The sequence below is a fragment of the Otolemur garnettii genome, unplaced genomic scaffold, assembly GCF_000181295.1.
Source record: "Otolemur garnettii isolate 467f Iridium unplaced genomic scaffold, OtoGar3 scaffold00074, whole genome shotgun sequence".
NCBI classification, from domain to species: Eukaryota; Metazoa; Chordata; class Mammalia; order Primates; family Galagidae; genus Otolemur; species Otolemur garnettii.
Window position 1 is genome coordinate 8,738,791 of NW_003852469.1, and position 27,523 is coordinate 8,766,313.

At 40.6% G+C, this 27,523-nt stretch overlaps 1 protein-coding gene across 4 annotated transcripts; it reads right to left on the reverse strand.

The window, feature by feature from the left end:
* INTS10 (integrator complex subunit 10) lies at positions 1-27,040 on the reverse strand. Of its 4 annotated transcripts, XM_023515573.1 has the most exons (19): positions 26,846-27,040; positions 26,228-26,295; positions 24,935-25,038; positions 24,142-24,281; positions 21,906-21,987; positions 21,282-21,422; positions 19,780-19,951; positions 19,155-19,324; positions 17,978-18,111; positions 14,941-15,097; positions 13,614-13,696; positions 12,766-12,918; positions 10,539-10,647; positions 8,621-8,700; positions 6,917-7,079; positions 5,450-5,543; positions 3,441-3,515; positions 2,497-2,574; positions 1-403 (listed from the first exon to the last, which is right to left on the reverse strand). In XM_023515573.1, the coding sequence occupies exons 1-19, from the start codon at positions 26,972-26,974 to the stop codon at positions 247-249; spliced, it is 2,289 nt and encodes a 762-aa protein (XP_023371341.1). In that variant the 5' UTR covers positions 26,975-27,040; the 3' UTR covers positions 1-246. The 4 variants fall into 4 exon arrangements, with proteins under 4 accessions (XP_023371341.1, XP_023371342.1, XP_023371340.1 ...); XM_023515574.1 differs by lacking the exon at positions 3,441-3,515 and having other exon boundaries at positions 14,941-15,094; XM_023515572.1 differs by lacking the exons at positions 2,497-2,574; positions 3,441-3,515 and having other exon boundaries at positions 8-403.
* Between the last annotated feature and the right edge of the window lie 483 nt (positions 27,041-27,523).

A 27,523-nucleotide genomic window follows, 5' to 3' on the forward strand; every position in this document is an offset into this window, starting at 1 on the left:
AAAACTGCAAATTTTAGGATGATTTTTATTTACAAAACAGGTTGACTCTTTTGTTTTACAAAAATTACAAAAAAATGACTCTTAAAAATAGAATAGTGTCTCTGACTCTTAGAAACTACTTTTAAGCAACCCAGGAGTTAGAACTCAGATGGTTTTCTTCTTGAGTGTTGTAACAGCAGTGCTTATCAGTCTGTTTTCTCCCCAAATTTTCCAGCTACCAGTTGTGTCTGGCAGAGAGGTCTTCAGTCAGGTCAGAGTCTGAAGGAGCAAGATCTTCTCATTGATGCAGAACCTGTGCAGGACCACCATCAGATTCTCCCCGCAGCGTGAGACCTGGCGCTCCATGGCCAGGCGGAAGTCTTCCTTCACGCCTTTGGTGATGCCTCGAGTGACCGTGTGGTGCCTGAGGTCAGCGACAAGGGAAACAGATGAAGACCAGGGGTTAGCACCAGCATCGCTGATCACTGCTACTTGGTAGGAATAAAGCCTGCCTCATATCTAAATATAAATAAGTATAACAAATTTATTTTTAAAGCCACAACCAAACATTCTAGCTCCTTCCTTCTCAGAACAACTTACGACTAGAAAGACATTTTTTCCCACGCTATAAAAGGTTATTTCACGCATCTAAGTGTAGTGTAAATGCCTCTGCTTTGCTTCTGAATTCCTGGAGCTCTGATGGTATGCATCCCTACTGCTGACTGGGATCAATTCAGTTACTCAGGGCCTCGTGGGTCCAGTCCACGCTGGCCACAAAGCACTTGTGTCCAGCCAGGCAATGACTCTCTGGAGGCAGCAGCAGGGAGGTGGGAAACCAGAAAGAGCCAATCACCCAAGTGAGTTCCCTAAAAGGCTCAGAAAGGCTTGGGTTCTGCACAGCCGCTGGGGCTATGAGCTTGTCTCTCTCCTAAGACACCAGACCAGGGCAGCTCCTCTGAAGTGCTGTGCTCACCCAGACTCTCGTCTGTTTGAGAAAACACAGGGAAGAGTGGGGTCCTGAGATAAGAATCAGGCACTGTTCAGGGGAGAGGCAGAATCCCTGAAGAACAGAGAGTCAGTGGCCTACACAGACCACATCTGTCCAGATGCTCAGAGGAGACCTGTATGTGTGGAAGCATCAGGGTGCACAAGCCAAAGGTCTCTGTGTGTCAAAGGTTGTGCTTTACAAAAGGAAATCTCAGAAAACTAAAGACAAAGTGAAGAAAGAAGAAGAAAAATCTATCAAAAACCACTCACTCAGTTAAGAGGAAAGGGGTTTTAACTAGTTCAGCAATTTGGTAAGATTTCAACAAATAGAAGTCACCTACATCCCCCCTCTATTGCCTAACTTCCCTCAGACAAAGTAATAGGACTTAAATTTAATTTCTGTGTATTGGGCAAATTAAAATTGCTGAAAGCATTCTAAAAATATATTTTGAAAAACTCAGTTATCATATCAAATAAGGGCAACAGGAGTCAAAATGTTGCAGCAGAAGAAAAACAATCCGGCTCTGTTACATAAGTAAAGCTATTACAGAACACTCCACGATGCCCAGGGAAGCACGTAGGAAGACAGCAGGACTATGGAGAAAATGCAGTTCTTTGTGAACATTCCCAGTCAAGTCTGGGTGGGTAGCTCAGGGATCCAGACACAATGTCAATAAGATCAAGGCCGAGTCCCCCTGGACACAGACTCACAATTTTATGCTGCCCTGAGACACTGTTCTTCTGGGTCCCTGGCTGCAACCTCAAATTGGATTCTATCCTCTGACCAAGCAGAAGTGACTGCCCCCTATTTAGGCAGCTAAAAAGCAGGCCTTCCCCTTAATACTGCTAAAAACCTAAGTAATGTTACATCTTGCTGATCATGGTCTAATTGTACTATTTCCATATATAAAGAGCAGTAGTACTCAATTATATTTATATTAGAGCCCCTATCCTTCTGGTAGTTTAAATGAAGAAGAGAATTGGCTAGCTATTGGTTTAAGAACAGGAAAAACCATCTAACAAATGTGGCATTCTAGCCTATCAAATATCTTCAGTTCAGAATGAGGTCTGAAAAAACAGCATCATTGGCAGAAAAAAACCATGCTGATGCTATTTAGACCCAAGCAGCCCTGGTTACTCGTATGAAAATCCAGAAATAAAAATATTCTTAAGCTTCAGCACCCTTAAATATTTATGACCAGAAGCCTTACATTTTATCAAAAGAAGAATCATACTTTAGCACCTAATCTGATGTGCACTTAATCTAGTACAGTTTTATATAAATTTCTTTTTGTTTCCAGATCCATAATGATTTTTAAATCGAACACAAACACACTGGCAACTTATGGAAAAAAAATAAGGAATGTTACAATATTACAACCAGATGGTTTGCCAAGTAATGCAGAACAAATTAAAAAAATAAAGAAAGCATGAAAAAAAGAGCACTGAGGAACAAAGAGCAGAAAACCATGGGCAGTAAACATGTGGACAAACAGCACACTATGAGCAGGTGTTTATTCCACTTGGTACCTGTCAGCAGTCTGTATGCTGGGCTGAAGCACAGGTAAGAATTCCTGCTGCAGCAACCCCATGGGAGGGCTAGAAGGCCTTTAAAAACAGCAAACAGCAGCATTCAAACACCCACACCGACTCACCCTGCACTGCAAAAACAACACTCCAGAGAAAATACACAAGACTGGAAGCAGACTATACAGAAACTGGTTAACCTCAACAAGCCCCTGGCTGCGGCTGTATTTTTAGGAGACTGGGAGAAGCTAGCAAGCCCTCACTGCACCTGCTGCCCGTGCACGTCCAGAGGCGTCTTGGTCCCTGGCCCCAGCCTTAGCCCACTTGAGATTTGGTGTAAAAAGCAACCAGTGAGGAAGAGGACAATGGAGCTGAACGCCAGTGGGAGCAGGGGCAATGTTTGAGAGAGACACATTTTCAAAACCAGCCTCTTTCCACTCTTCTTGTGCCCAGGCCAATCCCAGCAATCAACCTGGTGATGCGGGTTAACCATCTGTCACAGGATTGAAACCCCAAACTGAAGGGGCTCTTTCAAGAGGACTCGAAGGGCTGGCAATGTTTTTGATAAAGGGTGAGTTTGAATTTCAAAAAGGTATTGAGAAAAGGAACAGATGTGGTTAAAAAAGAGTCTGGGACCCATGGCTTTGCAGAATTCTGTAGCAAGGATTTAGTATATAGCTAGTGATCACCTCAGGATGTTATCATCCACCCTATTCTGAGCATACATAGGACATCGTTTTCCATTTTAATCCAGTCTAATGCAACCAAAGTAGTGCAAATATCAGTATAGACACATTTCTCTATTTTATAATACTTAAAAACAAAAGGTTTATATGACAGATTAAGAGCTTATCCCTCCTTTGGGTGAGGCACCAGGTGCCCTCGGTGGTTGTACTGTACCTGCTTGTGTCCGAGATGCCACAACTATGGCAGACTCACAACCTTACCTAGGGGAGGAGTGTACACTGCTCACAACATCTCTGCCACTCATCTGGAGGGACCACCCAAAAGGTCTGCAATGGCTTCAGAGAATTTGTATGGAACCCAAAGGGAAAAGGAATATAGATAGTTTTATTCAAGATTCTAATCATACCTCAGTTAGTCAGAGCTCTCTGTCTTACGCAGTTTGCTTCTACTGTTGTAGTTTCAGCATCAGTAATTAACTTTGAGACTCACACAGTGAAGACGGGGCAAATTGCTACAAGTTCAGATCCCTAGGTAATAATCCCTACTCCTGCGGCAAAACTGATGAAAATGCAGGTTTCCTAAAAGGCTTGTCTTCTACGGGAAGGTAGAAGAAATTAAGCGTTACGTTGATCAAGGTGGGAGAGCCTAGGATTATCCTTCAAAGGTCTACAAATGCATGATGGTATCCTTTAGCCAAACAGCCCCTTCCAGTGATATCATCTGGGCATCCAATGCACGTTTGCTTTGAAGGAGACAATTCCTTGTTCCTAGGGATTGTCTGCATGTCTTGTGTCACTGTCAGCTCAGCACAAACTGGTAAAAGAAAGGCTCGGTCCAATGAAGTCTGAGGTTCAACTGTTGATTTTCTGACAATCCACTCTCTCACACTTCCACAAGCAGCTAGGCATTATCTAAGTAAAGTGATAACCACCTATAGGGTTAATCCTATGTTCAGGGACTTTGGTTCTACTGAGGCTGTCTCTATATTATGATAATTAGCAGGGAATTAACTAAAAAGTTTTACCAAAAGTGTATTTGTATACCCAGTCTTAAAACCCAGAAAACAACACAAAAGGGGTTACCTAGGCTGCAAAAATTGTTATTCTCCAAAACCCTTAAGAGGGTTTGGAACCATGCAGTTATTTTTCCCACAGTTTGATTCACCATTTTAGGAAAGTTGGAGGTGGGACTTGCCAGTCCCTCTTGCCTAAGCAACCTGATGTATAAAGGTCTCGTGTATTTAAAAACACAGCATTTGTTCTTTCATTTTAAATGTATATAATATTTAATGACATTTACAAGACCCAGGGGAAGAAAACACTTAGTCTTTCCATTCTTGTGAATGACTTCCACAAGACACTATTCTTGCTAGGACATAAACAGAAAAGTTTGGTATGCTGCAAATTACTGAGGTTACAGAAATCCAGAAAGACCATCTCTTCCTTCCCTACCTTAACATTTCTAAGACTCTACCAAGGGAGAGCAGGATGGGAATGTTTCCGGCCTTAGCAATCCTTTCTTCTCAGCGTTCAGTCTCTTGCAGTAACTCTAACACTGACTTACAGACACACTGAATATGCAGGCAGCAAAGGAGAGGTATGAAAATAAAACTACACGTGGCATTTACAGCAGAGAGGATATATTACCCAGATTACAATGAGGATTAAAGGATAGAAGCAAGATTTATGAGCTATTTAAAAATCATAAATGGTCACACTAACTTGGCATTTTCATCTGGGCCAACCTAGAATTTCAATAAGATCGTGTGGGTGCAGGGCAGGATGCCTGAGACCAGACAGTCCCACCATCGTTCTTGGGGCAGGTGTATTCGTGGAGACACTAGACTCAACTATACCTTCATGCCACATAAGCAATGAAGATTGCATAGGAGGGCTTCAAATACCATTTATAAATAAAATCCATACTGTTTCCTAATAAATTTTCCTAGTCCAATACAACTTTCATTAAGCATGGCTGTTCTTAATAGAAGCACTTCCTGTCTAATCAGAATCAACCTATACATTTTGGAAAAGAAAAGATAATAATGAGACTTTGGTCTAATGAAAAAGTTTGAAAAGTGAAAGAACCACCCCAATTTTTTCTCCCAGAAATTTAGTCAAGGAAATGCAAGTCTTTCAAAAACTACCCAGAATCAAAAACTCAAACACAGAGACCAGGTTTGGATTCCTGTTAAATTTTTGAAAGGTACATAGAAATTTACACAAAAAAAGAGCACTCAGCATGGCAGAAGAAAGGATAGTGTGCTTACTTGATTAGCATTCCTTGGTTGGGTAGTAACTCCAGATGAATTTTCCCACCTTCCTGAGTTCTTAAGTAGGCAAATTCCTCCAGCATATCAATATCTGCAGGCCAGATTCAGGTTAACCACGTGTGAAAGCCAGGGAAAGAGGCTCCCAGTAGCTGAGTAACTAACTGCCTGTTGCCATCTCACTAGCAACTGTAGAGTCAGTATTCAAAGCCAGGTCTGTCCTACCATCCAAACTGCTTCATGCAGATGACAACCCTTGGCCTAATGTTTGCCCATAATGTTTTTCATATAGATGATAATTAAGCAGATTTTGCATCAGAGCAAAACTTTTTTATTTTCTTGATAAGAAATGAAAGGTAATGGGAGAGAGGAAGATTGTTTTGAATTATAGAGTATGAAATTCATAAAAGTAGAGTGATTACTTTTTTATAGGTAGGTGCAAGGATTTTTAATGCCTCTGGGAAGGAAGCTTCTGAGTCCCCTACATTTTATGTAAAGTGTTAATAACATTCAGATATGCATTTTTCTAGTGAAAAGTTATGTAACTTTCATCAGAGTCTTAAAAGATAACCTGTTACTCTGAGCACTTGGAAAATGGTATGATGTTGGTTGGCGCTTGTGGCTAAGTAGGGCGCCAGCCCCATATACGAAGGGTGGTGGGTTCAAACCCAGCCCTGGCCAAACTGCAACAAAAAATAACCGGACATTGCAGGGGGGTGCCTGTAGCTACTCAGGAGGCTGAGGCAAGAGAACTGCCTAAGCCCAAGAGCTGGAGGTTGCTGTGAGCTGTGATGCCACAACACTTTATGGAGGGTGAGATTCTGTCTCAAAAAAAGTAAAAAGAAAAGAATATGTTATTATGTTCCCTGCAATTCAAAAAATAATGTACTCAGGTAAGTGATGAAGTAAAAACACCCAAACTATATGTAACCTTGCATTCAAAGAGGGTTTTTCCCCAATATAATGAATAGTGAAATAATGCATTACCTAACCTTGAAAGAGCTACTGTGCTGGACAGCATCTTTGATGGGAATCTACCAGTAGCTATGACAGCTATGGTGTGGTCCTAACACCTAGCCCAGGGGCAGCCAGTATCCCAAGGAGGCCATAGGAGGCACTCTTAGGATGGATAAAGGCTGAAAAACTACTTGGTTTAAATTAGCCACTCTGTGGCTGTTAGGAACCTGTAGGCTGTTACTGCAGGCATCCTGGGTACCTTCTTGAAGAAGTCAGATGTGGGACAGGGTTGTGATATTCCTGATTCCTTGAATTATGTCTTTGAAGCCTTTTGTGACTTTCATAAGACCAACTGCCACAGCCGCATTTTTAATCCCCATTCCTGCTCTTTTTTCTCATGAAAGTAGAAAAAAACCATTCTTTCTCCCCAGAACAGTTTCTACCTTTTGGTATCATGCACTCATTCTAAAAAAATCCAAATTTGTTATGCTTAAACAAGAAAAAGGATACTTGTAACGTAATTAAAAAAATTCTCATATTGGAAATTTCCTTGTTGACAAATCTTATTGACGGCTTTCAAGAAAAGATTCTCTCCCCGTGGCCACTCTTGCTGAAGCAATACGATGACATGTCCCAATGCCATATCGTCTCTGTTGTCTGTGAAGGCTCTGAGCTGCAAGACACAGAAGGAAAAAAACATCATCATCTAAAAAACATCAAATAGCACTTCCTAAAAAAGCACTATGTATGTGAATGCATGTAAAGGTCCTTAGAATGAGGGGAAAAGACAGAAAATAAAATTGCTGGCCAACACCACAACTGCCTTCTGCTTTTTTTTAAAAAAATTAAATCATAGCTGGGTACATTAATGCATTCATGGAGTACAATGTGCTGGTTTTATATACCATTTGAAATATTTTCATCAAACTGGTTAACATAGCCTTCATGGCATTTTCTTAGTTATTGTGTTAAGTCATTTATATTCTACATTTAATAAGTTTCACATGTACCTTTGTAAGATGCACCGTAGGTGTGGTCCTATCAATAACTCTCCCTCCACCCATCTTCCCCCCTCCCCTCCCCTCCCTCTCCTCTCTCCCCTTCTTCTTGGGCTATAATTGGGTTATAGCTCTCATAAGAAAGCCATACATTGGTTTCATAGTAGGGCTAGTACATTGGATACTTTTTCTTCCATTCTTGAGATACTTCGCTAAGGGTATGTTTCAGCTCCATCCATGTAAACACACAACTGCCTTCTAATGAGGGTAAAACCTAATTGGAGGCGCCCAAGGCTCCCTCCACTATGAACAGGTTGCTGGCAGTGTCTGGATGGGAGTTGGACGTACACGAGTGGGCCTGAAGCTTTTGAAGTTGGGAATCAAGACTAGAAAAAACTGATTTGTCTTGTGCAGCAAAGAAAAACATTTAGAAATTTCTTTTAAGGGGACTGTTTGGGGTGGAAGGTGGGCTAGAAGCCACCTAGGAAAGAAAGATTTGAGGAAAACAAACATGGGCTTGGGAAAAAAGGAAGGCAGGAGCCACAGGCAAAGTAGCAGGAGTGTGAACCAGAGAAATGGCCAGAGACATTTTGCTTTAAATGAGCAGCTATGCACAAAATGCCTTAAAATTGTTTCTGTTGCCCCAAACGATTCTGTTGAGTTTAGTTTGGGAATGACTGCATGGGAGAGGAGACCCAATGCTGTTACTCTCTTGTGCATAAACCTTGTTGGAACATTAGGCTTTTCTATTCTAAGGCTTTGTTCTACCTGTAGCCCAGGGCTTTGCTGTTCTTTCAAGAACCCCGAACTTTCCCAAAGCTGGTGAGTCTTCAATGGTTTTGATCCCAAATGCCAAAAATGCTTTATAACAAACTCACCATGCCTCTGTGAACCCAACTTTTTCGGTAGCTAATACAGTCTGACTTGTGTCATAATTCACAAAATATTTACCCAACACTAAAACAGGCAAGATTATTTGCATATCTGTCCCACTAATATATGTAAACTTCTTGAGAATTTCCTCCTCTTCTTTGCCTGGTGAAGTCATCATCTAATAAACATTTGTTAATTCCTACCCAACGTGCCTTTCCTAGGAGGACAAACTAGTTTAGGAGTATTAAACTAACAATCTTTACAAGGATCTCAAGTCATTTCAGGTCATCAGAATCATATTTCAAATTAAATATGTTTTTGGGCTAATCAACTATAAGCTTACCTTAAAACAGGCTAACATTAAATGCAGGCAATATGGCATGATAGCCTTGCTGGTACAAGGCAGGAGCTTCAGATCCGAACCTAACACAAGTCACAATGTCACGTTAATGTCAATGCATATTAATATCAAAATCTACCACTACCATATAGGAATTGAATTGAGCTTTTATACATTAATCACTTTTTTTGTCTACTATATTGGCTAGAATTTCCAGTATGTTGCAATAGAATTGCCAAGAACACACATCATGATCTTAGTGGGGGAAAAGCATTCAATATTTCATAGGTATGATGCTCACAAAGTTTGCTTCTATGTCTAAGACTTAAAAAATCATGGATAGGTATTGAACTCTGTCTGCCTGTATTAAGATGGTGGTCACCAACTTTTCTGGCACCTGGGACCAGTTTCATGGAAGACAACTTTTCCATGGTGGAGTGGGGGTGGCACATTAGACTCTCATCAGGAGTGTGCAACCTAGATCCCTCAGATGCACAATTTACAGTGGGGTTCGTGCTCCTACTAGAATCTAACACCACCCCTGACCTGATAGAATGCAGAGCTCAGGTGGTGATGTGGGTGATGAGGAGTGGCTGTAAAAACAGATGACTCTTTGCTCACTCACTCCCACTCACCTCCTGCTGTGCAGCCATAACAGGCCACAGACCAGGACCAGTCCTTAGCCCAGGGTTGGGGGAATGGGACCACAGTATTAAGATAATCATGATTTTCCTTCTTTAATCTGTTCACATGGTAAAGTCCACTGGCTTTCTTATTTTCAAACACCTCTGCATTCCTGGTATAATTGGTCTTCTATATTGCTGTATTAAATTCGCTAATATCTTACTACGGATTTAATATCTATGTTCAGAATGGATGTTCTGGCCTTTGAAATTCTTTTCTTGTAATGCTTCTTTAGTTTTGCTATTAAGTTTATGGTCCTACCTCTTCCTAAATTCCTGGTAGAATTCACCAGTGAAGTTATGTGGACCTGGAGTTTAATTTGTGGGAAGGTTTTTGGTAACAAATTTAATTTCTTTGATATCTAAAAGAACACTCAGAGTTTCTATTCTTTTTTTTTTTTGGCCAGGGCTAGGTTTGAACCTACCACCTCTGGCATATGGGGCCAGCGCCCTACTCCTTTGAGCTACAGGCACTGCCCTCTATTTCATTTTTGTGTCAATTTTGGTAAGTTGTGTTTTTCAAAGAACTTTTCCATTTCATTTAAGTTCTGAAGTTCTGAATTTATTGGTATAAAGTTATCCATAACACCGTCCCCTATTATCCTTTTGATTTCAGTAGGATATACAGTGACCTTCCCATTTTCATTCCTGACACTGGTAATTTGCATTCACCTTCTTGATCAGTCTCTTTAGGGGGTTTATCAGTTTTATAAATTTTTTCCAAAACCTGCTGGCTTTATTAATATTCTCTATTTTATTTTCTATTTCATTGATTTCTGCTCCCAGCATTATTATTTCCTGTTTTCTACTTTCTTCAGGTTTAATTTACTCATCTTCTATTAATTTGTAAGGTGTAAACTTAGATAAGTTCCGAATTTAATTCTTCAGGCAATATGAGACTTGAGGGGAAGCTCAAAATGGTCCAGAAGGGATATGCTAAGTGCTACTGCTTAATTGATTATCTATAAGTTTTCTTAGAACTGAAAGATATGAAAAGGAGTTCAGTGACATTCTTCAAGGAGAACAAACTCAAGAAGGGAGGAGAGTTCTGGAACAAAGACATTTACAGCTGCTTATGAAATCAGAGCCACGGAGAAACCTGGAGATTAACTTTCTTATACAATTGGTCAAGTCCAACACATCACAACAGTATTATCTCACTGGGAGCCAGAAAACCTTTTGCAGCCTTGCGTTCTAAAACTATTTTTACAAAATAGTAATAAAACCCATCACTGTACCTTTTCTAAATTTGGGTTTTATTTTTGAGGGTTCCTCCTGTGCTTTGCCTCCGTCTTGAATGGGAAGTACCATGTAGCACATCAAGTCAAGGACTTTTTCACATGTCAGCTAAAGGAAAGACCAAAAGGAAGTAACTTGAAGCTTTTTGAACTGAAACCAAATAAAACACAAAAATATGTGCAGCATACAATCAGGCACCATATATACATGAAGGTCTGTTGCTGTGCCCCCAGGACTATGCTCTCTTAATACAATCACTACTGTCTGCTTGGTAGGGAATACAGAAGAAGCAACAGTAGGATTAAATCGATGTACTTCTGCAGTGGCAATGCTTGCTGGCTGAAAGTACTAGACCTCTGAGGGAATAAGAACCCATTTATTGTTGCTAAAGCCAAAAATTAATCAAGTATTAATTAAACTACCACAATATTTAACAGCATAGCAGCATCTAAAAGCAGGATGTCCTTGCCCTAAAGACATTCACTAATTCACTGAATAGAAAAATTAACAAATTAGGACATGTAGCAGACAATTATAGGGGATGATATAAAGTATAATTTGAAATGCAGTGGAGCCCAGAGTGGTGGCTCACACTTGTAATCCCAACATATTGGGATGCCAAGGTGGGAAGATTGCTTGGAGTTCTTCCCAACTTGAACTCGCCAGGAGTTCGAGACCAGCCTGAGCAGCATACTCAGACATCATCTCTAAGAAAAAAAAAAAAAAAATTAGCAGGGCATGATGGTGTGTGCCTGTAGTCCTAGCTACTTGGGAGGATGAGGCACGACTGCTTGAACTCAGGAGTTTGAGGTTGGGGTAATCTGTGATGGTGCCACTATACTCTAGCCTGGGCAATAAAATGAGACCCTGTCTCTGAAAAAGATATAAATAAACAAATAAAAATGCAATAGAAACACACACACACACGCTAACCTAGCAAAAGCTCCAGGTGAAGTTTATATTGACCTATGCATTAAAGAGGGGAAAGATTTAGGATGTAGAAACAAGACAGGAGGTAGGTGAGAAAGACGTGGGGCAAAGCTGTATATAGGGTTAGGGGATTTGCCTGAGGGGACAGGTTTGCTTTGGGAAGTAGATGACAGGTACAGTACCCTGGACAGGCACAGTGCCGGGGGATGAGAGAAGCCACACCACCCAGGGGGGTCTTCATCCAGAGAGAGGCATCCCCGCTCAGCTGTTTCTTCAAATTCTCATATAATGATCAGATTCCATTTAATGAACCTTTTCTACGTGTCAGGCACAACCCCTTTTATTACCTCCACTCTACACAGGAGGAAGTGGAGCTTTGAAGCCACCCATCCCAACCTTCTGCATGTTGTGGCCCACTCTGGAAATAGTATTTGTATGGCTGCTTGGAGCTGGCAGCAAATGAAGGGGCAGCCTCCCCTTGGAAAGGCCTTGGCTTTCCAAGCACAATGGAAATGATTACACTTTAAAGGGATTCCAGGACAGAGAGTAACAGAAGAAAAAAAATCCTCTACATAAATGGAAAATGAATATTGAAAGGTACAGAAGATTAATTTCAGAAAAGATATAGAAAAAACTAGATACTGCATTTGCTGTGTATAATGTGCTCCCATGGATAATGCACACCCACATACTTGGCCCAAACTTTTAGGAGAAAAATCTTTTAATCTTTTAATTAAAATTCAAAGCTTAAAGCTTGTGCTACACTAAACCATTCTGACATTTTCCAAAGAATTTTCCAGTGATTTTTGTAAAAGTATCAGCTAGATTGCTAGCTCCGGCCTGAAGCATATAAAGAGAAATATGTCACTTTTCATTGGCTGAAAATGTTTTCATTGAGTTTGTTGTAAAATTTAATAAAACTGATTACCATAGTCCTGGATATTATTTTGCATATGGATGTTGTTATTGCATTCTAGAATTATACTTTTAATGCATTGGCATAAGTAAAGAACTAAAAACATTTATATAGATAGGCAATTAGAAGTTTAAAAGTACCCATGTATAATACACATCCTTATTTTTCCCTCGAAAATTTGGGCAAAATGTATGCAAAATACATGGCAAAGTGTGGTATAACAAAATCACTGTAATTTTTTACCCTCAGATTAAGTAATGTATCTAGGCAAAAATATCAAATTCAAGCAAAGATACACTGAATTAAAAAAACCACAATAGGAAAGAGAAAGCTCAGGTGGCCTCATGCACCTGCCATCCAAGCAGGTGCACAGTACTCACTCGGTACTCCCCCAGGGCAAAGTGGCACGTTGCCAGCTGGATGAGTGCCCTCTGGTGCTCCAAGGTCCCCTGTCCTGTGATCTGTGGCTGAGAAAGGGATCCCTGAAGAGCTGCTAAATGATGCAGGCTGGCTATCGCCTTTTTATACTGACCCTTAGAAAGGAGAATGGGAAGGAGGAAAAAAATTGCCGCTTAAAAACAAAACAAAACAAAAAAACCCTCCAGAGTTAAAACACATGCAACTAGAAGGTAACTATAAATAAGGTGCCTTGATCATCTGTGGAGGAAAAGGAAGACTTGGCAAGAGAATCAAATTGACTTAAAGTAGATGGAAGTTCTTCACAGATACTTTAATATTACAAATTTTTTTTTCCTGGTCTTAACTATTAAGACAAAATAAAATAACACAAGCCCCTTGGCAAACAACATTTTTGACATGTCATGTTTTTAGGAAATACTTTACTACTAATACCACCTTATGGGATGGAAGCAGCGACCTGTCCCTTTTAATAGCATCTATTAGTGGATTATCTGCTCTGGCCAATCTAGGCCTCAGTAGCTAGAGAACAGCATAGTAAGACGGGACTTAACCAAGAGAGGGAGGAGGGGTGACCAGGACTCATCTTACAATGGAAGCGTAAAAATCTTACTTTTATAGAGGGGTCTGACTACATATACCAAAAGTAACACAGAAAACATGGCCCCATCATTTTGGAGTTATTTGGAGGTGGAAGTGGACCACACTCCCTCGGCCACTGAACACAGATTGCTTGTAAACACGTAGTGGCCTATTGCCACAGTCTCATCCTGCACGGACCCAGGCCCTTGCACCCCCAGCAATACTCTACCTGATAGATGATCATGTCTGTGAGGAAGATTCTTAACCACAGCCAGGTATCTGTCTTCCAGGCCAAACAAATTCTGGTAAATTCTGAGTGAGAATTCAAAAGCAAATGTATGAAAACCATGGAACAGAGAAGCACAAAACAAAATAAACCCAGCAAGGGAGAATGATAGGGAGATAAATTACCAGAAAAGGTACCGTAACTTTAGACTTTGATTTCCAAAATACTGCTCTAGAATTTCAATTAGATAGTGAAATTGGAGCATAACACTTAACAGTCATACACAAAATTTTTTTAGACACCAACACTTACTTAGTACTTACCACGTGCTAAGAACTATGTAGAGTACTTTTCACATATTACCTCATTTATCTTTTAAACTACTCTGCTTTCCTTAGTAAAGAGCTCACATTTTATTTGCGTCCAAATAAACATACAATCACACTAAAATGTTTTCTTCTTTTTTTTTAATCAATTTCTATTTAAAGGAAAAAAACCCCTCCAGAATTGTCACGTAAGTGATCACAATTCTAGTATCTTTTTTTTTTTTTTGGCCGGGGCTGAGTTTGAACCTGCTACCTCCAGCATAGGGGCTGGCACCCTACTCCTTTGAGCCACAGGCGCTGCCCTAGCGATCACAATTCTAGGTTCAACAAAGAGAAACTGAACAATGCTACATTGACTTGGAGGACAATGGCATGACAGTGTGAACCAGGGTTCTAGGACAGGAGCCCAAGGGACAGATGTCCACTGACTAAAAGGAAAATAATAGGGCTTCATTCCAAAGTGTAGTAAAAATACTTTGCTTAGCAAAGAGCTAGTGATTTCTAAGTAATGTGGCAATGCATAATAGCTTATGCAGCTAAAACCTTCTCTAGTTTTATGTCTGTATTCAAAGAAACAGGCTTTATGCAGTCTTTGGATTTTGAGTTTTTCAGCCAATGGAGTTAATGCAGAGTAAAACCAGCAATACCTTCTGTATTCTTAGTCACATGTGGCTTGAGGAAGACCCAAGGCAGTAGAAAAGAACTACAAGCACAAGACAAACCCAGCAAGAAACAAAAGGCCAGCAGTACAAATACATAAAAAAACAAATCTCCCTCCAACTCCACCCCAACCCCGATTACTATACACTCTCAGAGTAGGAGCTAAGAAGTGGCTAGCGATTTGAATATTAATAACTGATTAGGTAGCCTGATGAAAAAGAATCCTATAAAATGGGTGACTGCTATAATCAATTTAATTTGAGGTAAGTGACCCGGCATTTCAAGCTGCATAATGATTATATATAAAACATTAAACAGCATCAACGTGACAAGCACATTCTCACCTTTGTCAAGGAATTCCAGGGAATAGAGCAACTCCCAGCTCTCCCTGGCCAATTTAAAGCTTTCTAACACTTCGATGGAGTTAGTGAGTTCTGCTTTATTGATTACAATGTGACGATTTCTTCCTTTTGCTGAACTATCTTCGTCATCGGAACTCTGCTTGAAGAATGTGAAGAACAAGATAAATTCAATATAAATGTGGTCACATATGTCGCAAAACATCATTGTGTTTATTGTTGCCAACTCTGCTTGTGACATGGATCTTATGTCAGATGATACTAATAAATACATTTTTGAATTTAATAAGTTAGCTTTGAAATATAAATTTTTGATCTTTGCAGTCTCATACATTCAATTCTTCCTTTTAAAATTGAGTTTATTTCCTTTTAGCTTCTACTGGCTTTAAAACAAAGGTACAGAATTAAATTTTTCCAATAATTTTAAAATGTATCAATTTTATAAGAGCCAAAAATTCGATTTTAACACTGAGAGATATAGCTTAAATGGCTTAAATGGTATCTATTTTATAAGTTACTTTCTTCCCCCAATAGGTGACATTACTTAATTTGCTTCTAAGTAATAGTTTGTCATGTACAGAATAACGTTTAATAATAATTAAAGCTTGAGTTCCCTAAGAAATGATGCCAAAGAATGACTGTTATTTATCTTTGTTCACTGCACATGACTCCTCTCCACTGGCCATCCCGTCTTGCCAGGCTGCTCCCCCAGTGCAAGGTGCCCAGGCAGGAATTACATTTGTCCACATGTATTCAGGAATGCCCTCTGTATTTTATTTTATTTTATTTTTTTTTTTGCAGTTTTTGGCCAGGGCTGGGTTTGAACCTGTCACCTGTGGCATATGGAGCCGGTGCCCTACTCCTTTAAGCAATAGACACCGCCCATGCCTGCCATATTTTACAACCAAGATTTCTAAGCTCCTTGCTCTTCATCTCAAGTAATATAAAGCCAAAGAAAAGCAGGCAATGGAGAAAGGCAGCTACTGGAAATGCTGCTAGGTATAGTCAAGATATTTTGCCAAAACATATTTTTCTTTTACCAGGAAAGGTAAAAGGCTCTACTGAATTTTATTTTGCTAAGAATTTCTTGAATCTTTTATTCCACCTAAATCATTTTACTAATTCAATAACTCAACTTAAATTCTTCCTTCAGATCTTTACTCCACAAAGATCGTTTAAAAATATGTACAAATGTTTTCACCAAAAGCTCTGTCCCCCAAACTCATCTCCGGTGAGGAAACTGTTAGCATCTACCGGCACTGCTCATCATTCTCCTGGCTTCCCAAGTTTGGTATCCTTCTGCCAGAACCTGTGCTTGGAGACTTTGTCCCATCCCACTGTCCAGCTCCCATGTTCTTCTTCTCCCTCAGTAATGACAGACACTCTTTCATAGTCAAAGCCCACCTGTGGGTATTATTTCATCCAGGGCCTATTCCTTGCCACGTGGTGCTAATCTAACACCAGACACAAATGTGAATAGTGTGTTCCTGTATGTTGCAACTTACGGAAAATATGCCTGCCTCAAAATGAGATGAGGAATTTATGAAAGGACCCCAGGGATGGTGGGAATAGTGCTATGTTCCAAACGTTTATAAAATTTAGAGAAACTGATTTTGAAATCTGCAAGTACGCATGCTCTGAAACACGGTCCTAACTGCAGGGAACACACATGCTGGTGTGCCAGTTTGGGACAGACAGCCCACGTGATGGGACTACTCCCCAGCTTTGGCTGTCAGGCGTGTCACCTGAGCTGGTGAGGAAGGCTGGGTGGAGAAACTACTCCTACCTAATGTGGGCAGCCACCACCTAGCTCTAGTTGTGGGCCACCACAGTACCCAGTGTTATCAAATACTCCAATTCTAAAAGAGCAGTTAGACATCTGGACTGTGAGAAATGTTAGGTTTCTAACTTTCAAATGCTAGATTATTAAAACAACAATCTTTATGAGCAAAGCAAGATGAATATGTGAGCTGAGGTCAGGGCCATCAGGTGTGTCCTCTCCTGGGACAGAACACATAGACCTGGCTGGCCCTGCATCAGGTGGGGACAGACTGAGTGACAGGATGAAACCGGGGGGCATTTCAATTAGACAGGGATTAGTAAACCCTGTCTTACAGGCCAAACTCGGTTTTTACAGATAAAGTTTTATTCAAACACAGGCCCCTCATTTGTTTTTCATACTGTCTATGGATGTTTGTGTGCCGTAACAGCAGAGCTGAGCAGCTGCAATAGAGACCATATGGCCTGCAAAGCCCAAAATATTTATCCCTTAGCCATTTAGAGAAAAACTTTGCTGACTCCTGAACTGGGCCCCTAAAAAAGATTGTATTGAAAGAACGGGTTCCTCTGCTTAAATAAAGGTTTGCAAATAACTGCCCCGCATAGGCTTGTTACCTGGCCAAGTTAGAAGACTGATGCTTCTTCACATTCTCTGGCCTCCTGTGTCTTTACACAGACTATCTCCACTCAAGAAAATCTACCTTCCAATTCCAATAAAACCCTTTATGTCCCTCAAGGCTGATTTCAAATGCTGGATTCCTTCCTGAAACCTTTTCAGTGTCTCCCTGTGGGTTGGTCAGAACCCTGAGCACTTTAGCACTTTCCATTCTGAGGTAAAAACCAAGCACAGCTCCCCACTCTACATATCCAATGCAGTTTTGATTTTATTTCTCAAATTTAATCAATATCATTCAGTCAAATCACATGTAAGGAAATAGTACCAGGGTTTCTCAACCTTATCACTATTGACCTGCTGGTCTGTTGTGCTGACTATAGGATGTTTGGAAGCTTTCCTGTCCTCCACCCACTAGATGCTAACAGCAACCCTTCCCCATCAAGCTGTGAAAATAAAAAAAATGTCTCCAAATGTCCCCTGGGATGCAAAATTGTTTACAGTTGAGAGCCACTGACTTACACAGTAATTATATTATATAAATTATTTCCAAAGTCATAGTATACAAAGATTTGTCTCTAGCAAACCATAATCACATAATCTGTTAATAATTATATCTGAAAGGGTTACCATGGTTTTCTCTCTTCCCTCGGCTAGTTTCCTCTTTTTATGTATGTGTTTATTACGATCAATTTCTACATCACCATAAACATTGGATACATCTTCAAGGAGCACCAGTGGAACTTGGCTTGGGGCATTAGGACCTAGGGATGGAGAAAAACATTAACATTAAAAAAATGCAAGAAGGAAAAGAATACTTACTATGATAGGGAAGTTCACTCAACTGTCATGACAAAATGAAGGTCATTAAAAACATGTACAGTGTGATTCCAATTAGGTAAAAAAACAAGTAGTGCACACAGAAAAACAGACTGTACAGATACACACCAGATTGTTAATAATGATTCTCTCTCAGTAGCAGAACATGAGTGATAGCTCCTTTTTTGTATTTGTTCTTGTGTATCTGCAGATTTTTTTAAATGACCATGAATCATAAGATTACCATAAAGAGACTACAAAATTACACATTATGGTTTCAAATTCCAAGCAAAGCCTAAATACATCAAAGACCATAAGGCAATTCATAAAAACGACAGCTGTATTATATTGGAAGGATTATGGGTGATTTCCCCCTCTTCTATTTTCCAAACTTCCTAGACTATACATGCATGTATTATACATAAAACACATATTTAATTTAAGACATCTTTGCTTATTGTGATATACTTTAGTACATCTGCTATTTTTACAAAATAAAGACATTCAATATATGTACTTAGTTTCATATTACTACTACATTCTTTGATAATAGGAATTTTTCATGCAAATGTAGTTAGCGTGTTTCCCTGAAAAGAAGACCTACCCCCAAAATAAGCCCTAGCAGGATTTCTATGCATTTGTTAAATATAAGCCCTACCCCGATAATAAGATCTAGTGATGGGCATGGCTATGCATATCCGTGCCATGCATTTCGGCGCAGAGAGGAAGACATCCCCTGAAAATAAGCCCTAGTGTGTCTTCTTGAGAAAAAAATAAATAGAAGACAGTGTCTTAGTTTCAGGGAAACATGTTATATAAAACCTACCAACTAATAAGCCAAACTAAATCAAACTAAATCACTACCTACAAAAAAACAGTGGTATTACCCAGTAGCTATTGGACCCACCGATAGCTGTTAAACGTTTCGTTGTCCTTTCTATCCCCACTGAACCAGTATTTTGGGACCCTCTAAAATCTGTAAACCAACCTTGGAAAAGAGATGGCTGTATGCTGTTGACATATTGGAATGCATTCTTAAAGAAGACCAGCATGGTGGAATAAACGACTTGGTTTTTGTATTTTGCATGTGCTTCATTATCAAAGTTGTTCATGTATCTGCAGAGATCCTTCATTCTATGTAACATATCACCATAGCTTCTGAAGAATAAAAGATGATAAAAATTAATTCAATTACTCCAGGCTTGTCAGTGAAAGGTCTAAAAAAAACCCCAGCACATTTACCAAATATAGCTGTGAGCATGTAAAATTATTCTACACTATCTACATATAAGTGAAAAATTTCCCCTTCTGAATTAGGGCAGCGATCAGACCAAGACATCATGATACAGATGTGCCAAGCAACTTCTCTTTTCTCTGAACTACCAAGAAGAGCTTCAAACTTGACTTATCTTAAGAGTTCACACTTTTGTTAGGAATATATTGATAGAACGAAAAATCACCCTCTTTTGCATAAATATTAAATGCCACAAAATTTACCCAAAAGGAAGTGTACCTAGGCATTTCAAAACCCTTTGATACAACAATCAAAAACTGACTTGATTAAATTATGCAATCAAAAGACTTGATAGGCAATTCTAGAAATAAACTATTACCGTCTTCCTTTATCCATCTGCCATTCACATCTCATTCCAACAACATTCAAAATCTTAAACAACCTCTCCCAAGGGTCCACAATCTGGGACGATTTTTCCGTCAGCCCTTCTATTATATACTTCTGAGAGTTACGTTTGCTAGGAGACATTAAATCAGACGTATCTTGGGCACCTGAGAAGTGGGGAAAAAAGTAGCCTACAATTAACGTTACTAGTCACTATTAATAAGGTACTAATTCTCCATTCAAAAGAGAAAAGTACAGAATCTCAGCACATTGCACGTTTGGCTCAAGACCCACAATTGGCCACTGGTATAAGTAGGAAGTGACTTTCCCTACTTGCTGTGGCACCTGTTTAAGTTTAACGCTCTGAAGCTACAGGCCAGCAGAAAGACTGTTCTGATCAAGAGGTGGCTCTGGTTCCAGAAAAGTCTCATCTCTTACCTGTAGGATTTTTTTCCTAGGTACGATCTTTTAACACTATCAAACTAGAAAGCATCCTAAGGAGAATGATCAGAATGCTGAGAAATTTCTGAATTTACAATATTATTAACGTTTGTCTGCAGGCAGAATGGGGACTGAAGATCCCACTCTTGGCAATGGAAAACACCCCCAGAAAAAGGGAAAAATTAAAAAGTAAGCTGAGTGAGTCAGAACAAAGGGAAGCCAGCCAGTTTACCTTTAAACCAGCCACTGCTAAATTTCTTATCTGAGCAAGTTTCCTGCTTTTCATAGAACGTATTAGGGATAGAGCTTACTAACACCCCTGTTGGGTCTGTGAACACTCTAAGGTATAATGGCCACAGAAGATGCTGCGGCAAGGCCTGGAAAGATACATTAACTAGGCCATTTCCTGCTCAGTAAACAGACAAAGCAAATACCCATTGTGGAGATTTGTATTTGGCTGAGGCAGAGAACAAGGGAACAGCTGGAGCCCTGAAATATGGGTAGGAGGGTTCATATCCCTTATCTCAGAGGAAGATCCTCCATGGTGGTGATGAGAGGGAAATTCCTCTCCCATGGATTCTTCAGAGATTGACGCCAGTAGCGTTTTACTCTGTAGAGAACTAGCGGGGATTTACAGCCCCCTAGGAATCTGTGTGCGTGACCTCAGACAGGAGGCTGCCCCCACATAAGGCTCAGGTTCTGGATTCCTCAAGATTGTTTAGACCCTTAAAGTTAAAGTTTATGGAAACAATAGGAGCTGATCCGCTCCTTCAGAGAAACTGCTAGCATCTTTGTTCCCTTCCTCACTTACCCTTTGGTCTAATGAGCAAATAGCCTTTATAAAAGCTAAGTGGAACTCAGGGGCAACTCTAACCCCACAAGTGGGTAGTAGTCTCCTGGGTTCCCACCTTTGAAAATCTGTTCTGTGTGTCTTGTCTCTTTTTCGTTGTTTCTAACTGTATATTTCTTCAGTTGGTCGCAGTCAGACACATAGGTCTTAATGGACCCTACCCCAGTGGACTTGCCTAAATACAAGTTCAGTGGATTCCCACCTACCTTGATGCTGATTTTCTATCTGAGTTGACCTAGTGACATAGTTGATATAAAACTCAGCTGCTTTGTTCAAATATTTATATAATAAATTGGCAGGCAATCGAACATCATGGTTGTTAATTATCAGAGGAAGGACATCACAAACTGTAGAAAGGGAAAAAGAAGACAGAACTGGTTAGGCTGTCTACCCTAGAGTTCTGGCAAAAACAAAACTTATTTTAAAGTTCACTTAATGTAATTTCTAAAGCATGCAGAGGGGAGGGAAATCATTAATGGTACATTTGTTTTCAAATTGCCATGCAGAAAGGCACTGTGGACAGTCAACAAAGAAACACATGAGCAGACTTGACCTTGTGGGTGGAGGTCTAGCTCTTACACTGGGTGGGGGTTCAGATGTTTATTATTGTGCTTCATACTTAACATATATACTCTCAAAGGTATCACATACTGTATAATAGAAGTTTAGAAGTTGCTTAAAATGCTTTCTAGGTCAAAAAAGCAGGACTTTAAATTCCATAATATGAAGAGCTCCTCTGCTTTACACAAATGAGCTTGTCCTTAAAATACACTTACTCCGGCATATGCTATGTACTAAAAGGAAATAAAACTGAATATGATTGTTCTTACCAAATAATTTTCTAAAGCAGTTCACGGGAGATTCTTGTTCTTCAATGGTCTCAGCCTCTAACAGTGCTTCCCCCAGGCCAACCTGTTTCAAAATAAAATGAATCATTTAAACATGCCACAGTTTAAGATGTCAGAATTGGGTTTTTATTTTTATTTTTTTTACTTATCACAGAGTTTGTATAATGCATTCAAACTTTCCTGAGAAATACAGAATCACACTTTAAAGATTAAAAAACAAAAGAATGCACGAGCCACACAGCTAAGAAGGCTAGATTCACCTCAGCCCTCTGTCTCCTTGGAATTAGTGAAATGAAAATGCTAACAAATTGTCTACAGTTGGGGAGTTGGGGAGGCACTTGTGGATTATGTGAGGGCTTTTCCACTTACCCATGGTGTGAGATGTCGTGAAAACTATGCATAGACCTTTTTTTTTTTTTTTTTTTAGCTCATAGGCGTTTGTTATTGTTTGTGTATTCAATGTGTAGCCCCAGACAACTCTTCTTATTCTATTGTGCAGCAAAGAATAAAGTTTGGACACCTCTGGTACAGAAACTTAAGGGCACAGAACAGTAATACAGATGCAGAGATTTTTCTAAGCAAAGTGGAAACTAACTTTATCATTCTATAAGTTCTTAGGGATAGTGTATCATGCAGTCTGAGCTGGACCAAACAAACTGTCTCAGTTTCAAGGCCACTTTTCCACTACTGATGTGCCCTAGCATAGCAGAAAGCCCCTTACCAAGATATGCTACCATGTTTGCAGACGTGTTATCTTCTTAGCGGCCACACAGGGACGCTCTATGGCAGGGGTGAAACAGTATGAAAGACGACCAGGTACATAACACAGGAAGGTAAAAGTCATAGTAACCATCAGGGAGTGTACTGGGTTGAAGAACGTCTCCCCAAGTTTATGTCCACCCAGAACCTCAGAACATAAGCTCAGCTATATTTTACCTTTAAAAAGAAATAGAGGCTTTGCAGATGCCACTAGTGAAGATGAGGTCATACTGGATTAGGGTGGATCCTAAAGCTCGTGACTGCCATGTAATGGCATGGACACAAAGGGAAGGAGATCATGTGACAATGGAGGCAGAAACTGGAGAGATGTAGCTGCTGGCCAAAGAACAATGAGGACAGCTGTCAGCCTCCGGAAGGTAGGCAGAGGGCAGCGTCCTCCCTTGAGAGGCACGTGGCCCTGGTGACAACTTGCTTGTGGACTTCCAGCTTCCAGAATTGTGAGAGGGTGTCTGTTGTTTTAAGCCACCCAGTTTCTAGTGCTTTGTTACTGTAAGCCTAAGAAACTAATACAAGGTAACACGGAAAAGGTAAACCAGGGTCAGAAGCCAGAAAAATGGCATGGGAAAGAGAAAGCCACAGAGTTTGAATGAACAGAAATGAATGCTTTGAACTCTGATTACATACTGGCTACAGGAAGTTACTAAAACATTTTAGACTCAGTTTTCTCATCTGTAAGGACAGACACTATTTACCTTAATGGACTTAGGAAGAGAGAGGAGGAGATACCTGATACTTACTAAAGCCTGCCAATAGCACTCAATAATTATTACAGATGGAGGGAAGTGGCAAGAACAGAGGGAAGAAACCCATGACGAATGTATCAGTTACAACTATAAATTATGGTTCTCCTTTTAATTCAAGAACACATTGTTGGGCTGGGTATGACGGCTCATGTCTGAGATCCCAGTACTTTGGAGGCTGATGTGGGATGATCTCTTGAGGCTGGGAGTTCATGACTAGCTTGGGCAACATAATGAGACCTCATCTTTATAAAAAACTTAAAAAGTAGCTAGAAGTGGCGTAGCATCCTAGCTATTCAGGAGGATGAACAGGTGGACAGCTGGATGCCCAAAATTTGAAGTTGCAATGAGCTACGATCAGGCTACTATACTCTAGCCTGGGAGACAGAGCGGGGATCCTGTCTCTAAGAAAAAAAAAATACAATAAAAAATAAAAAATGCATTGTTGAATGCAACGGAAAAGATTATTATTGCAAATAAATAGTACTGTTAGAATCTGGTGACTATTTCCTTACACCGGTAAGATAACGTCTCCTGGAAATTTATAAAGTTTAGTAACAATGATGGCTGTTCAGCTTTACTGACAAAGAATCCTTGGTTTAAGTTCAATCTTACCTAGTGGTCCTCAGAATCTCCGCTTTGATATAATACACACTATAGCTCTTAACTCTTAAAAAAGGAAAAGAATAAAATCTTACCCCATGCTGTACTACTGTTTCGGGGAAGCGTCGCAAAAGCAGGAGCAACATTTCTGACCGTTCCAATGTGTTGAAGCATTGTTCCGTGACCTTCAGTAGCATTTCACACTGGACCCGACCAGGAAGAGTTTCAAATAAACCTGTACACAACACATTTCACTTTTAAAAGTTTCTTTCAGAAAGAAAATACAGCCGCAAACGTGTTCAGTAAGGCATTTTCACGTACAGAACAGTGTACATAAAGATTTGACATAAACAATCACTGTGGTCACCTACAAACTAGCAGGCTTTTGGATCTGACAGCATTTGGCATAAGATGTTTGGTGAATAATCATAAAAATATTTGGAGGCTTTATTGGATTCAGAAGACAAGAATGATGTATGGGGACAGTCACAAGCATGCTTGTTGCAAGGTGAGAGGAAGAACACACGTTTGTTTAAGTTGAAATCACCTAAATCATCCACTTTCTTTTCTACTAAGACTTTGAAGTCTTTGATTATCTTGTAGAGATCTGTTTGATCCATAGATATTTTCTAGTTATTATAAAACCTGTTAAAAATATATTAAACTGTTTGGTCTTACTGATAAATTTACATCTTTTAAAGAAGTCTAAAGGGGCCTAAACAGATACTCAAGGTACCAAGTCAAGGTACCAGACTTTGGTTGCTGAGAATAAACCATTCATACAGGAACCAATACCGCAGGTGTGATTGTTTTGTGAAATTACTACATATGTTTTGATATTCCAGAAAGGGTCATTTATATACCATCAAGTTATTACTCCACTCTTACTTCTTAAAAACTGGGTTTGTTTATCCTGTGAATCGTTTCTTAATGCTGATGTAATAATGCTGATTTCTCTCCACACCACCGGCTGGTCTGGGAAATTCACAAACCTATTTTAAAATGAATGCATTAAATTAAAATGCCAGATTCCATACAGTATCCAAAAAAGAAAGTAAGAAAGTTAGCATTTGGCAAAAAAAAAATTTTTTTCCTTTATTCCAAGGGAATGCTTAGCTCTGCCAAAATAAACCAAAGATATAAAGATAAAAAGATATAGATAGATATCTTTATAAAGATATAAAGAGTTTAGAAAGTTGAGAGTACTTACAAAAGTCTGTAGAGGCTGTTAGAAGTGAAAAGACAAGCAACCATACTATACCAAGAACTCCTAAACATCAAAAATATGACAATCCAAAAGAAAAACATGGCCAAAGGCAAATCACAGAATAGAAATAGGTAAAAAGAACAGGCGAAATGATAACTCAACCTTGGTAGCACAAATTACGAAGAGACTGATAAAATCCAGTGTTAGCAAGAGTATGGGAAAGCTGGGCCTCTTACACACCATAAATGGAAACATAAATTGGGATAGTGCTTTTTGGAGAGCAATTCTGTAATGTTTCAAAATTTAGAATGTGCATACCCTTTGACTATGAAAATACTTGTGTTGGCATTTATCCCACAGAAAAACACCAAATCATGGGTACAAAATTGCTTACTGATCCAATGAGCATAATTCCAAATAACTGAGATCTATCTAAATGTCTACCAAGAAAGAGTGGTTATGAAATGTCATATAGGCCTGGAAAAGAATGAACTAGATCTCTACATACTGACATGGGACGAGGTCCAGTACAGTGGGTGAAGAAGCTAATATAGTGGGTGCAGAATAATAGTGTGATCTCACTTCGGTAACTTCTTTTCCCCCAAAACTTATTCATATGTATTATGTGTATTTGTAGGATATACTGCACCCCAAACTTAATCCTGGTTGAGTTTTGGAAGCACTTTTAGTTTTTATTCTCTATCATGTAAGTATTATTGGAACTTTTTTGCAATGAGCATATATTATTTCTAAAATAATTGTGAGAAAGGCATTTTAAGAAGAATAAAAAATAAGAAGGCTGAAGAAGGCATGTCAGAAATTAACAGAAGGCCTGGACTCATTACTATCTAAGTTTTGGGTACCAGAGAGGCAGACCAACTTGAAGATCTTCCCCCAACCTCACTGGCACAGACAGAAGCAAAACCTCACCGAGAGACCCAGTGCAGGAAAAGTTCTAACAAATCGTCACTCACATATCGTACAGCAGTCTCCCGGCGGTGGCGGTCCGTTCGGCATTGCGCTCAATAGTGTACATCTCATACTGCAAAACAGATGGGACCCACAGGTCACTAAGCTCCTGGGATAAGTACCCTCCCCGTGGGAATGGAGGGCCTGAGGGCAAAGCATCATCTGGTAGCAGAGAGCCACATACATGGCCTTGCAACAGGGCCTGGGGTGTGACCCTCAGGCTCACTGAAACCGCTGGACTCCCAGGATGAAGTGAGATGATGTCTCAAAAGTAACAGGCGCTGAATAAATGGCTGCCATCATGATGAATGGGAAACTGGCCTTTTCCATAGCGGCGATTTGTGCCGCCAACGCCAGAGCGCACAACACACCCCTCCCTGACCCCAGCAGATCCGACCAACCTTAAGTGGGGTCCACTGCCCCTTAAGGTGCTGAGGGATAAGGCTTATGAAAGGTGGAGGAGAACAGTAGGCGGGTACGGGGCGAGAGAAACGCGAAGAGAGGGGCGGGCCGGGCAGCAGGTGGCCGGTCCCAGGCGGACTTGGCTCCGGGTCTGGGCAACGGGGCGCAGAGAGGTGCGCACCCCTCCACGCAGGGCGGCGCGTGCACGGCCCTGAACTCACCTGGATGTTAAAGTCAGCCGGGTAGAGGCTGCGGGCCGTGATCAGCCATGCTTTGGCTGCCCACAGGTCCTGGGGCACCAGCTCTCGGGCTCGCTGCACCAGGAACTCGCAGTCCCCCTGGGCCGACATGACCCGGGAGCCGCCGAACCGCCAGCCCACAGCGACCGAACCTTCCGGCTCCCAGGATACAGCTTCAGCCGCAGCCGCCGCGGAAGGCTACTGCGCATGAGCAGCGACGCGCATCTGTACGCGGAGTGGATTGGGTAGGATTTTTTTTCCGGGTTTTGTGAACAGCCTCCCCCTTCGGCTCTCAGCTTCCGTCCCACTCCCTTCCACGGCCAAGATGCTAATATTTTTGTACTGCCTTCAGGTCACCTCCAAAATGTGGAGAAATGGATTTCGGCGCTTGGAAACTGCAGCCTGACTCGGTGGAGTCAGGGGGCATGCGCGTTACTGAGGCGCTCCCGGCCTCCTCGCCCTTTGCAACCTGTGGTGTTTGCTGAGTTTTCCGGAGGCAAGGGGATTCAGAGGCCGGGGGTCTCTGGGTGTGCCCCAGGCCTGCAGGCTGGGATGAAGTTTGAAAGGAAAAGCAGAGGTAGTAGAGCGGGAGGGAGAGGTTGCCCTGGCCGGGTTAAAGACCCGTGGGCCACCCTGCCTGTGAATCAGGCGGGAAAAGTC